At 43.1% G+C, this 13,608-nt stretch overlaps 1 protein-coding gene across 5 annotated transcripts in view; it reads left to right on the plus strand.

Moving 5' to 3' along the window:
* LRP1B (LDL receptor related protein 1B) overlaps nt 1-13,608 on the plus strand; it is a 1,302,041-nt gene that overhangs the window by 589,767 nt on the left and 698,666 nt on the right. For all 5 annotated transcript variants that reach the window (XM_050969143.1, XM_050969139.1, XM_050969140.1 and 2 more), the window contains one exon: nt 10,283-10,540. In XM_050969143.1, the coding sequence (XP_050825100.1) occupies nt 10,283-10,540 (258 nt within the window). The remainder of the gene's footprint in view (nt 1-10,282; nt 10,541-13,608) is intronic.

Raw genomic sequence — 13,608 nt, forward strand, 5'->3', positions numbered from 1 at the left:
AAAAGACCTATTGGTTTAACTCAAGGACTGTGTTAAGATTGTGCTTGGTAAATAAGAAATTGTGGGTCCAGAAATTAATGAACCAAAGTTGGTGTGTCAAATATTAAGCCTAAAATTATGAGAGTATGTGCTATTCCACCCATTATTCCCTTTTTGGGTCCTTAAAGAGATTTTGGCAGGAAAAACTGGCTACTGATGTGAGCTTCACCATCATGGCTTCCATGCCCATTGTTTCCTGAGACTCTGGACCATCTTGAACCTAATCCTGACCAGACCAGGCTAGAGAACTGGAGCCAGATGACATCACCACCTCCACTGGTTCCAGCTAAATCCTAACCAACACTTAGTCCTCACAGCATTAAGTAGAGCTTCATTAAAACCCTAGTCTCATGCTTCTTAGCTCACCTGTCTTTCTAGTGGCCATCACCTAGGCTAGAAGAATGGGTGAACTGGGGACCCTTATGGGTGATTCACAATACACAATCATCCATAGGAACAAAGTTTCACTGAGATTACATTGAAATTTACTCCCAAAGTAATTTTATATTTTCATCTGAATTGGACAATTCACTTTCCTGTCTTCTTCCCAAAGCTGCACATTACCAGCAAAGACAGGAAGCTTCATTGTTTGAATGTCTGTTGAGTGTTCGCATTCTACCTATGTAGAGCCAAATCCTTAGGAAATCATTTAGAGCACTGGTATCCTTGTGGAATGGATGAGAGGGGAAGCAATCTCTTCCCAGATACTTTCCAAATGGATTTCAGACTGCATTCTGTTGGGTTATGAGTTAGCAGGGATGCCTTCTCCACAGGGTGTGAGGGCCCACTCAGCTAGAGCTTATGCTTCATCAGGAGTTTCACCTCGAGACATCTCTCTCACTAATATCTGTAAAGCAGCTACATGGGGTTCTGTTCAGATCTTTACAAGACATTAAGCCCTGGAACAAGCTTCTGCAGCAGATGCATCTTTCAGCACAACTGTCCTCCAGTCATTGGTACCACAGAGTTCCTCACTCCCACCTCCTCAATGAATACTGCTTGTCAGTCACCATCACTCAAAGAAGAAAGAGAGGTTACTTACCTTATACAGTAAATTGAGTTCTTCAAGATATGTGGTCCTTATCTTTATTCTGCTACCCTCCTCCTTTCGCTCTACTATAGAGCATTATCCTGGACAACCTGTGGTAAAAGAAATGGAAAGATGGTCGGCCCAAATTGCTCCTTGCATCCTCTGGTTCAGAATATGAGGAGGAGAAGGGTGCAAGTGCAGACAAACAGATACTGCTAGCAAAAATGTTCCTGTCTCTGGTGCCTGGAGTACATGTGAACCCGACAGCAGAATGCACCCTAGGACCACACGTCTCAAAGAACTCCAGTTACTGTACAGGGTAAGTATCCTCTCTGTCTGCAGGGAAAAGTGGGAGAGAAAAATTGTAGGAAAGGAGGTAGAGACTATAATGGAGAGAAAAAAAAGCGATAAGGAATGGAGGTAGAGAGAAAGAAAGGAGGAAATAGTAAATGGAGACAATCTTGGAAAAAGATCAACTCTGCGGCATGTACATGGTCCTAGAGGGAGCACCTGAAAGGAGTTTCATCTGCATGAAGTGTCGTCTGATAGAGCTGCTGGAGGAAAAGGTAAGGGGACTGGAGATGCAAGTGGAAACTCTGGCTGAGTTTAGAAGGGGATTTGAGCAGATGATGGAACGCAGACATGATGAGGCACAGGGGACAAGCTCAGGCGAGCGGACAAAAGCAGGACCTAAGGACTCTGAGGAGGGACTGCTGGGTGAGGAAAGTGGACGGTGGAAGCATGTCACTAGGAGAACCAGACAGAGGATAAGACGGGCCAGCGATGGACAAATAGAACTTAGGAATATGTTTGCTGAGTTGGGAAATGAAGATGGAACACAGCGGGCTGCTGAAGGAGTAACGGCAAGGAAGAAGAGGCAAGCAGCTAGTCCTGCAGATGGAGGGGAGCAGTCAGTGGAGGCAACATCAAGTACGAGCCCTAGGACGATTGTGAGGTCAAATACAAATCAGGAGGAATCACGGCCAGCTGCTGTGGGGGATAGACCGGAGAATCGCATTGTCACCAGGAAAAGGCAAGTCTACGTGATTGGAGACTCTCTACTGAGAAGAGTAGACAGGCCTGTAACTAGACCAGATCGGGAGAACAGAAGAGTGTGCTGTCTGCCGGGGGCTAAGATACAGGATGTGGACTTGAGCCTGAATACGATCTTAGCGGGAGCGGGAAAAAATCCGTTGATTATCCTTCATGTGGGAACGAACGATACAGCTAGTTACTCGCTGGACTGTATCAAGGAGGACTATTTCAGACTGGGGAAGAGGCTTAAAGACATCGAGGCTCAGGTGATCTTCAGGGGGATTCTGCCGGTTCCTAGAGCGGGGCGACGAAGGAGGGACAAGATTATGGCGATCAACAGATGGCTCAGGGAGTGGTGTTATAAGGAGGGCTTTGGGATGTACGGTCACTGGGACGCATTTACGGATAGACAACTGTTTGCTCAGGATGGACTTCATCTCAGCAAGGAGGGAAATAGGATTCTAGGATGGAGGCTCGCCGACCTCATCAAGAGGGCTTTAAACTAGAAAGTTGGGGGAGATGGTTGGGAAATGTTCGGGAGATCTCCACGCCAGAACATAACCTGGAGAGGGAAGTAAACAAAGTGAGCGGGGATACCCTTGCGGCCCCAAGATTTGATCCAAGGAGGAATAGTGGAGTAGAAACCAGAGTAACGGGTGATGCTGGTGGCAGACAGTTTGTGCACGACGGGGGAAAGAATGTCACTGACGCCAAACGCCGAAAATTAAAAGGTTTGTACACTAATGCGAGGAGCCTAGGTAACAAGATGGAGGAACTGGAGTTACTCGTGCAGGAAGTGAAGCCGGATATTATAGGGATTACCGAAACCTGGTGGAATAGTAGTCATGACTGGAGCACGGGTATTGAAGGCTATGTGCTGTTCAGAAAAGACAGGAAGAAAGGCAAAGGTGGGGGAGTAGCCTTGTACATCAATGATGAAATTAAATGTAGCAAAATAAGATGCGATGGAATGGATAAGACGGAGTCCGTCTGGGCAAAAATCACGCTGGGTAAAAAAGCAACTAGAGCTTCCCCTGAGATAGTGCTTGGGGTGTGCTACAGACCGCCGGGATCGGATTGGGATATGGATAGAGACCTCTTTAATGTCTTTAATGAAGTAAACACAAAGGGGAAATGTGTGATTATGGGGGACTTCAACTTCCCGGATATAGACTGGAGGACGAGTACTTGCACAAATAATAGGGGTCAGATTTTTCTGGATGTGATAGCGGATGGATTTATTCATCAAGTAGTTGAAGCACCTACGAGAGGGGATGCCATTTTAGACTTGGTGTTGGTGAGCAGTGAGGACCTCGTAGAAGAAATGGTGGTAGGGGACAACCTTGGTTCGAGTGATCATGAGCTGATTCAGTTCAAACTAGATGGAAGGATAAACAAATGTAGATCTGCGATTAGGGTTTTTGACTTCTCGAGGGCTAATTTTAAAGAGTTAAGGAAATTAGTTAGGGAAGTAGATTGGACGGAGGAATTAGTGGATTTAAATGTGGAGGAGGCCTGGAATTACTTTAAGTCACAGCTGCGGAGACTGTCGGAAGCCTGCATCCCGAGAAAGGGGAAAAGAACCATGGGCAGGAGTTGCAGGCCAAACTGGATGAGCAAGCAACTCAGAGAGGGGATTAGACAAAAGCAGAAAGCTTACAGGGAGTGGAAGGAAGGCAGGATCAGTAAAGAAAGCTACCTTGCTGAGGTCAGAACATGTAGGGATAAAGTGAGGAAGGCTAAAAGCCGCATTGAACTGGAACTTGCAAAGGGAATCAAAACCAATAGTAAAAGGTTCTACAGCCACATAAATAAGAAGAAAACAAAGAAAGAAGAAGTGGGGCCGCTATACACTGAGGATGGAATGGAGGTTAAGGATAACCTAGGCATGGCCCAACATCTAAACAAGTACTTTGCCTCGGTTTTTAATAAGACTAGTGAGGAACCTTGCGATGATGGAGGGATGATAAACGGGAATGTGGATATGGAAGTGGATATTACTGCAACTGAGGTAGAGGCCGTACTTGAACAGCTCGATGGGTCGAAGTCGGAGGGCCCGGACAATCTCCACCCGAGGATATTAAAGGAACTGGCGCGTGAAATTGCGAGCCCGTTAGCGAGAATTTTTAAGCAATCGATAATCTCGGGTGTTGTGCCGTATGACTGGAGGATTGCTAATGTAGTTCCTATTTTTAAGAAAGGGAAAAAGAGTGATCCGGGTAATTATAGGCCTGTTAGCTTGACGTCTGTAGTATGTAAGGTCTTGGAAAAAATTTTAAGGGAGAAAGTAGTTAAGGACATAGAGGTCAATGGTAATTGGGACGAATTGCAACACGGATTTACTAAAGGTAGATCGTGCCAAACCAATCTGATCTCCTTCTTTGAGAAGGTGACGGATTACTTGGATAAAGGAAATGCGGTAGATATAATTTACCTAGATTTCAGTAAGGCGTTCGACACGGTTCCGCACGCGGAGCTGTTAGTTAAATTGGAAAAGCTGGGAGTGAATATGAAAGTTGTAAGGTGGATAAGGAACTGGTTAAAGGGGAGACTCCAGAGGGTCGTATTGAAAGGTGAACTGTCAGACTGGAAGGAGGTCACCAGTGGAGTCCCTCAAGGATCGGTTTTGGGACCGATCTTATTTAACCTTTTTATTACTGACCTTGGCACAAAGAGCGGGAATGTGCTAATAAAGTTCGCGGATGACACGAAGCTGGGGGGTATTGCTAACACGGAGAAGGACAGGGATACTATTCAAGAAGATCTGAACCATCTTGTAAACTGGAGTAATAGAAATAGGATGAAATACAATAGTGAAAAGTGCAAGGTCATGCATTTAGGAATTAATAATAAGAATTTTGGATATACGTTGGGGGCGCATCAGTTGGAAGCGACGGAGGAAGAGAAGGACCTTGGGGTACTGGTTGATAGCAGGATGACTATGAGTCGCCAATGTGATACGGCTGTTAAAAAAGCAAATGCGATTTTGGGATGCATCAGGCGGGGTATTTCCTGCAAGGATAAGGAGGTGTTAGTACCGTTGTATACGGCGTTGGTGAGACCCCATCTGGAATACTGTGTGCAGTTCTGGTGTCCCATGTTCAAGAAGGATGAATTCAAACTGGAACAGGTTCAGAGACGGGCTACGAGGATGATCCGAGGAATGGAAAAACTGCCTTATGAAAGGAGACTCAAAGAGCTTGGCTTGTTTAGCCTGGCCAAAAGAAGGCTGAGGGGGGATATGCTCGCCCTATATAAATATATCAAGGGGGTTAACGTTAGGGAGGGAGAGGAATTATTTAAGTTTAGTACTAATGTAGCCACGAGGACGAATGGGTATAAACTGGATATTAGGAAGTTTAGACTTGAAATTAGACGAAGGTTTCTGACAATTAGGGGAGTGAAGTTCTGGAATAGCCTTCCGAGGGAAGTAGTAGGGGCAAAAGACTTTCCTGGCTTTAAGACAAAGCTTGATAAGTATATGGAGGGGATGTTATGATAGGATCGTTAATTTGGGCAATTGATCTTGAATTACCACCAGACAGGTCTGCTCAATGGTCTGCGGGGAGATGTTGCATGCGATGGGTACTGAGTTGCTGCGGAGAACTCCTTCTTGGGTGCTGGCTGGTGACTCTTGCCCACATGCTCAGGGTTTAGCTGATCGCCATATTTGGGGTCGGGAAGGAATTTTCCTCCAGGGCGGATTGGCAGGTGCCCTGGAGGTTTTTCGCCTTCCCCTGCAGCGTGGGGCACGGGTCGCTTGCTGGTGGTGTCTCTGCAGCTTGAGGTCTTCAAACCATTTTTGAGGATTTCAATAACTCGGTCCTGGGATAGGGGTTGTATAAAATTGGATGGGTGGGGTTCTGTGGCCTGCCTTGTGCAGGAGGTCAGACTAGATGATCAGATTGGTCCCTTCTGACCTATGAGTCTATGAGTCTATGAGTCTATGATCCACAATAGGGAAGAGCATGTGGGATGAAGCCAGGGAGAGAGAATATGCAAAAACATAACCAAGAAAAACAAAGTCAATAGAATCATTCAGTGGCATCGAACAAAACTCTGTGAGTAGATTATTTGATGGATTTCATCTGAATCCTGCAAGTATTTTATTCAATTGATACTTTTCTAGTAACTGACTGGTTCATCAAATACTATTCATTAAATGTTTTGTTAAATGAAATTTGTCAAATATATCTAATGAATATTTATTTCTTCATTCCACCTGCCCCAGGGCTACATTAATTTTAAAACCTCTATTAAGTAGAATATGGACTGACAGTATTACATTTAAATACAGCACACAACTGTTCTGTTGTTTTGAACTGCAAGTGGGGGTGGGGCTTTGGGTAAGTACTCTTCATATGGCAGCTGAATATTTTTCACATTGACTTGACAACTTTAACCTTGGACTATCAGGTGTCAGGTAACATTTTCAAGACCTGCACCCACTTTTGAAAATGTGGGCCTTAGGATCTGTAGCATTATTACCCCATACTGTGAAATATTTTCTCAGGGACTTGAGGATAATACACATTGTAAATGTGAACTTAAATTTCTACAAAAGATTCACTTCAGTGTGCCGTTTTCCATACCTTAATGCACTGTTCCATGTGTTTCCTGCTGATACCTACTTTAGGGTTGAATGAGATAAAGCACAGGCTGTAAGGTGGTTCATTGTGCTGTAAGGAACAAGTTGTAATTTACTAATTGACCATATCTGTGATTATCTCAGCATAACACCAGATTTCAAATGTCATCTAAAATAAGTCCAGAGTAAAATTTGAAGTCTAACTATTCTCAGGCAGTTTCAACATTGTCAGCTATTGGGGACAGGTTTCAGAGTGGTAGCCGTGTTAGTCTGTATCAGCAAAAACAACGAGGAGTCCTTGTGGCACCTAATGGCCTGAATAAAAACTGGGAGTGGCTGGGTCATTACAAAATCTAAACTTAATTTCCCCATTACTAATTTATCCCTACTGTTACTCACACCTTCTTGTCAACTATCTGTAATGGGCCACTCTCTTACCACTTCAAAAGTTATTTTTCCTCCCTTGGTATCCTACTGTTAATTGATTTATCTTGTTAGACTGACCTCACACTTGGTAAAGCAACCCCCATCCTTATATGTATTTATACCTGCTCCTGTAATTTTCACTTCATGCATCTGATGAAGTGGGCTGTAGCCCACAAAAGCTTATACCAAAATAAATTTGTTAGTCTCTAAGGTGCCACAAGGACTCCTCATTGTTTTAGCTATTAGGGAGTTCTAGATAACACCATACTACCTTATCATCATCTTTTGGGTTAACATTTCTGCTAAGATGTATTTAATAATAACTCAATAACCTAAATGAGGTTCAATCAATTTGGGACCTATATACTGTATTTCTGTAATTGTACTTTCATTTGAAAATATTGCAGCTGCCTGTAATAATTTGTTAATTTTTCTTTGGCATGGTCCGCCTGTTGTCATGTTGACACATATAAATAGGTAAGAATAGTTCTTGAATTTTCTATTATAGCTTCAGGGAAAACATCCCAGCCTTGCTACTATGACCCAAAAGGTGGGGAAAGGAATGGAGTGGTATCAGCCAAGCAAAGAGTCTAGGGGCCATCCTGACAGCACATTACAGATAGACTCAGGGAAAGAACTTAGGCCTGAAATCTACAAAGAGACTTACTCTAAGTGTCACAACACCTAACTTTTACACATCTAGAAAATCACAGGAACAATTTAATCCAGAAACCCTGAGTTAGGCACCTAGGATCCCTATACAGTAACTCCTCATTTAACATTGTCCCACTTAACATTGTTTCAATGTTACGTCCCTGTTCAATTAGGGAACATGCTTGTTTAAAGTTGTGCAATGCTCCCTTATGACATCGTTTGGCTGCCTGCTTGTAAGATTCTCTGGAAGAGCAGCGACTTTACAAGGGAGCATTGCACAAGTTCTGCTTCCCTGCTCCTCCCATTCGCTCCCAGAAAATCCTAAGCATTGCTAAACAGCTGTTTGGCGGTGCTTAGGGCCCTCTAGGAGGGAGGGGCAGGAGCGGGGAAGCACCGGGTCTCTGCCAGCTGTTTGGCAGCACTTAAGACTTTTTGGGGGGAGGAATGTAGCATGCTCTGGAAAGGAAGTGGAGTAAGGGTGGGAAGAGGTGGGCCTGGAGTGGAGCGGGGACAGGAAGAGGCGGGCCTGGAGCATTCCCGGCAAAATCTGAGCCTGTTCTCCACCAAAGCTGCCAATGCTGCTGCAAAGATACTTCCTAGTGTCCTTGCCTGCAGCGGGCTGTGGCTGTGTGGGGTAAGCCAGGGGCACTTCCCTACCACAGTACAGTACTGTGCAGTATACAGTATAATGCCTTTTGTCTGCCCCCCCCCCAATTTCCTTGGAACCTAACCTCCCCCCCGCATTTACATTAAATCTAATGGGACAATTGGATTCGTTTAACATTGTTTCACTTAAAGTTGCATTTTTCAGGAACATAAATACAACGTTAAGTGAGGCGTTACTGTACAACAAATGGGGAGAGATAGGCACCTAAGAATGTGATCCAGAAAAGCCAGTGTCTAGCTGGGAGTGATCTAAGTTAGCCTATGGAAGATACCAAGGAGAGAATTGTGTCCCACAGCCCCTTCTGTCTCATGAAGTTAGGTGCCTACGTTCAGCTGAAGGGAGATGCCTATCTGTGCTAGCAATCTACAGTCAGTAACCCCTGTCCTGCAGAAAGGCAGCTCAGGCAACTAATTTGTATCTTGTGAGAATGTGTGCTTCATTTGCCACAAAATGGTTGGAGGAGAAGATGATGGTGCTTACCTTACAATTTTTATGCCAGTGATTAGAGCACTAACCTAGGATGTGAACGACCCAGCTTCAAGTCCCCCTCTACCTAAGGGGGAGAAAGTATTTGAACAGGCGTTTCCCCCCTCTCAGAAGATTGACCTGTGGGATATTCTGAAATGGGGTTCCCTTATTCTCTCTTGCTGAAGCTGTTTCAGTGTGGATAAATAATTAGATTTGTTGGCACAGGGGGTCTTGACCCTGGGTTTCACTTTCCTTGATGGCTACCTTAAATACCAGGATGTAGAGTCATCTTTCCTCTGTTTTGCTCTCTTTGACCTGGAAGCTGTACACTTTGAATAAATACTTAAACAGGAGACACTGAGGGAGCCTCACATTAGAGTATCCTATAGCCTAATGGTTAGGGCATTCTGGTGAGAGAACCCTGTTCATATCCGTTCTCCCTCTCAGGCAGATGGAGAAATTGAACCTCGGTCTTAGTCATCCCAGGTGAGTGCACTAACCACTGGGCTAAAAGTTAGAAGGTTGTCACCATCACCGTCTCTTGCCAGATTTTGAATGGGCCTTGATACTGCAAAAATGTAGGCATTGAGTGAGTTTAGACAGCAGCTGATCAGGGATTTTGTGGATTGTATTGCTGCCTAAAATGGTGATTTATGCGTCTTAAGTGCCTTAGTGGATCTGAGTCTTGCCTTATGCTGCTGCTTCAGGAAGGAACAGGATGTACTTTCCGGAGTGCACAGTGCTGTCAACAGTTTATATTTTGTTAGTCCAGGAATTTGGCTATTCCCCTCAGATTAGCAGATCTGGGCAATATACTGGAGCATGCTGGGCATGTTAGCCAGGCCTCACCTCATACTGAAGGTAGCACCAGTTCAGAATCCTACTTTGCTTCTGTGCAGGGGCTTTGGTGAAGGGGAAGAGACTTTTTGTCAGATTTTTCTCAATACTGAGACTAATACTTTTTCGTTCCCTTGCAATGACGTATGCCAAATATACTGTTCAAAACTGAACATGAACATTATATAATGCTAGTGAAGATTCAGAGGTCAGATATAGAGATATATCTAGAGATATATCTAGAAAGATTAGCTTCCTTGTTTCTTTTAAGAGATTCTGTGGAACATACCTTGTGGTACATCTGGACGACGTCATTGTCATCTTCTTTCTTTCTTTCTATTTCTGTAGCACCTAGGAGCCCTAGTCATGGATGCATTCTCAGTCCTGCCCCCCCACCCCGCTCCCAAAAAAAAAATCAGTGTGTTACTTTTAAAAATTTTTTGTATATACAGCTAAGGTAACATAAATGCTACATGTGTTTTGGAAAGACGGTAATAGAATCATCTGTCAACTAAACTTTTTGCTCATTTTTTTTTAGAGCCCAGTGATAGACCTCCAATTCTTCTGATTGCAAGCTCTGAAACTATTGAAGTATTATATCTTAATGGAAGTAAAGTTTCTACTCCAAACTCAATGAAAGGAAATGGAATTAATACACTGGATTTTATATACAATAAGGACACAATTTGTTGGATTGAATCGAGAGAATCTTCAAGTCAGCTGAAATGTACCAAGATATCAAAATCTTGGAGATTAACAGATGAATGGATAATAAATGTTGCTCAGTACCTTCACAGTAAGTATTTTAATTTTGTTAGTGGAATTCCATTAGCAAAATAGTATAAAATACCCGTCTTTCTAGCAAACTTTGCTTGCAGACTTAAAAACTGTTATCTTGGTGCTTAGTGTTGCTGATATTTCAAGATATTCTGTTGCTCTGCTTAGGCATTAAACACTGAAAGGCACAGAAGCATTTTGCTGCTTTGTTGCTGTTTCCCTCTCTAACTCATAGACACAGAGACTTCAAAAAAGCTGTGAGTTTTCACAGAGTCTAAGTGCACTGTGTGATCGGTATGATATTATGAAAAAACAAAGCCATTACAAAGGAAGAAGAAACTTGAAAATGCCTTTTTTTCTGAAATATATTGATAGATAAAATTTGTTGAAAATGATTGTTTACTTCCAGATAAATGATAAGATGCTAATTAACAACATGTATGTGTAATTGTCACACTTACTGTAGATTAGTAGAGCTTCATTACTTTCAAACACTTGTAATATTTCCTAATTTACTGGACATTTCTCACTTTTGCACTAGGAAGATGTAGAGTCGCCCTCATGATGAATCATCCCTCTGTGCAGTTTAACTAGCGTAGAAAGATTGTGCAATGCTAAACTTTAGAATGCCTCTAAATTGGAATCTCCATCATTTTGCCCTCTTTTTTCTGAAAACCCTGCTCAGTCCTCTCTTAAGTAGTATGGTCTTGAGCCAGACAATTCTGATCTAGATTTTAAACCCCTTCACCACCAAGTCTGGGAGTGTTTGGATGAAGGGTTTGATTGGCACTATAATGGAGATGGAGTCAGCTGCAAAATATGGCTACAAGTCCTAATAATGAATTTCTGCACTTAGGCAGATTTCACCACTACTATTCAAATCACCAAGAAAAATACCCTTTTCAGTATATGCCTATAGGATAAGGAACTTGATCCTTCTTACACATCCCTCCATGACCATCCTTTACTATGAAAATCAAGAACTTTTTTTCAGTCAGAGGAATTTACTACTTTCACCAGTGTCTGCCCTTCGAAGTGATCCTACATTTTCCCTCAGATACTAAGGCTACTTTGTATGTTTGAACTTGTTCTTATTTTACTTGGACTTCCATTGTGTATTTTTCACAGTTCTTTATATTTTCACTACAAAGTCCCAGCTTTCTTGTCAGTGGGACTGAAGTGGGCACTTCCTAAATATCTTTTTTGTTCTTTTTATTGCCTAAAATGAAAGGAATTAGCTGGAGTTCTTCACAAAATTAATGGTTTATAATTAACAGTGTGTCCCCTCATCCTCTAAACTCCATCATCAAAGCACAGTCTCAGTGCGCTTCTGTGCTCCCTATGCATAGAAAGACTGAACAGTCTGAATGCTGCAGGGTCTGCATTAGCACACCTGTTTTCAGAATCAGGGTTGAACTATGATTGGGAAATGAACATAGTGGCTCAAATCAGTGAGCTAATCAGTTTTTGTAGGCACTGTATTTTCACACTAGTTTGTGGACTCTCTATATTTTTTCTGAATCTTTACATATAACTGTTTGGTCTAATTACTTTTGAACTGACATTTCCCTAGCTATGGAGTATGCTACAAAGATTTGTACCAACTTTTAGTTTAATCTTGATTTAGATAACTATACTGTAGTCTCATTCCCTGCCTCATTGGCAGGATAAAAGTAGTCCACCTGGTGCTTCTAATCAGGCCAACCTCAAGAGGCACTAATTTCCGCTTGGAGTTACCTGAAACTGTATCCTACAGGGGAGAATAGGCCCTCTCTCTTTCTCATACACACAGTTCATCTTATTTTTTCTCATTATGCAGGGTTTACTTACTATAAATTAATTAAGTTTTACTTGACAACCAATAAAGAACACCTGATTCGGCATGTTCCTGTGTCAGCCAAGCTTAACAAATGGTCATACCCATAGAATTCTTCAAAGAAAAATTAACAGTAGCTTCCCTACCACAGAAAAATATGCCTTAGTTCCTCTTGTTTGGGGTTTTAGCCAATAACAGGCACAAGAAGAACAAAGGGTCACCCCTGCAAAGTCTTTGTACAGAAAACAAAGAAAAATACTGCCCTTTGCAGTGCTTCTTATCCCAATCTTGCAAGGTATCTGTTTGTGACTAAACACTATTCAATATCATGACCAATGATCTGGAGGAAAACATGAAATCAGTGATGGTAAAGTTTACATATGACACAAAAATTGGTGGAGTGATAAATAATGATGGGGACAGTTATATGGATTGACCTTGATTGCTTGGTGAGATGGGCTCGTTTGAATAATATGCTTTTTAACAAAGCCAAATGCAAGATCCCACAGTGAGGTTTCTCTGTAACTTGAAGTCTTTAAATCAAGATTTGAGTATTTAAGCAACTCAGCCCGAGTTGTGAACCCACTACAAGAATGGATGGATGAGGTTCTGTGCAGAAGACCAGACTAGATGATAATGAAGGTCTCTTCTGGCCTTAGAGTCTCTGAGGAACAAGGGGGTAGAGCAAGGGAATCTTAGACAGTTAAGCATTTTCCTGCCACTAGGCTATGGAATATTCTGGGATGGGTTTCTCTTAGTGACTCCTGTGGAAGCTGTTCCACTTTTTATAAGTAATTGAATAATCATGGGACAAAAGAAAGGGAGAGAGTGACTCTGTAGCCTAGTTGTTAGGGTACTCCTCTGGGATTTGTAGACTTAAGTTCAAGTCTCTGTTCTAATGACTGCTTTATTAGTTACAAAGAATAGAACAGTTTCAATAGGAGAGTTTGAAAGACAGACCCACCCTGCAATGTTCCATAGTATAGTGGTTAAGGCACTTGCTTAAGAGACAGGAGCGGCTCCAGGCATCAGCACGCCAAGCGTGTGCCTGGGGTGGCAAACCACGGGGGGTGCTCTGCTGGTCGCCGCGAGGGCGGCAGGCAGGTTGCCTTCGGCAGCATGCCTGTGGAGGATCCGCTGGTCCTGCAGCTTTGGCGGACTTCTTGCAGGCATGCCACCGAATCCGTGGGACTGGGGACCTCTCGCAGGCAAGCCGCCGAAGGCAGCCTGCCTGCCGTGCTTGGGGCGGCAAAATACCTAGAGCCGCCCCT

This window comes from Gopherus flavomarginatus, chromosome 10, assembly GCF_025201925.1.
Source record: "Gopherus flavomarginatus isolate rGopFla2 chromosome 10, rGopFla2.mat.asm, whole genome shotgun sequence".
Classification (NCBI taxonomy): Eukaryota; Metazoa; Chordata; order Testudines; family Testudinidae; genus Gopherus; species Gopherus flavomarginatus.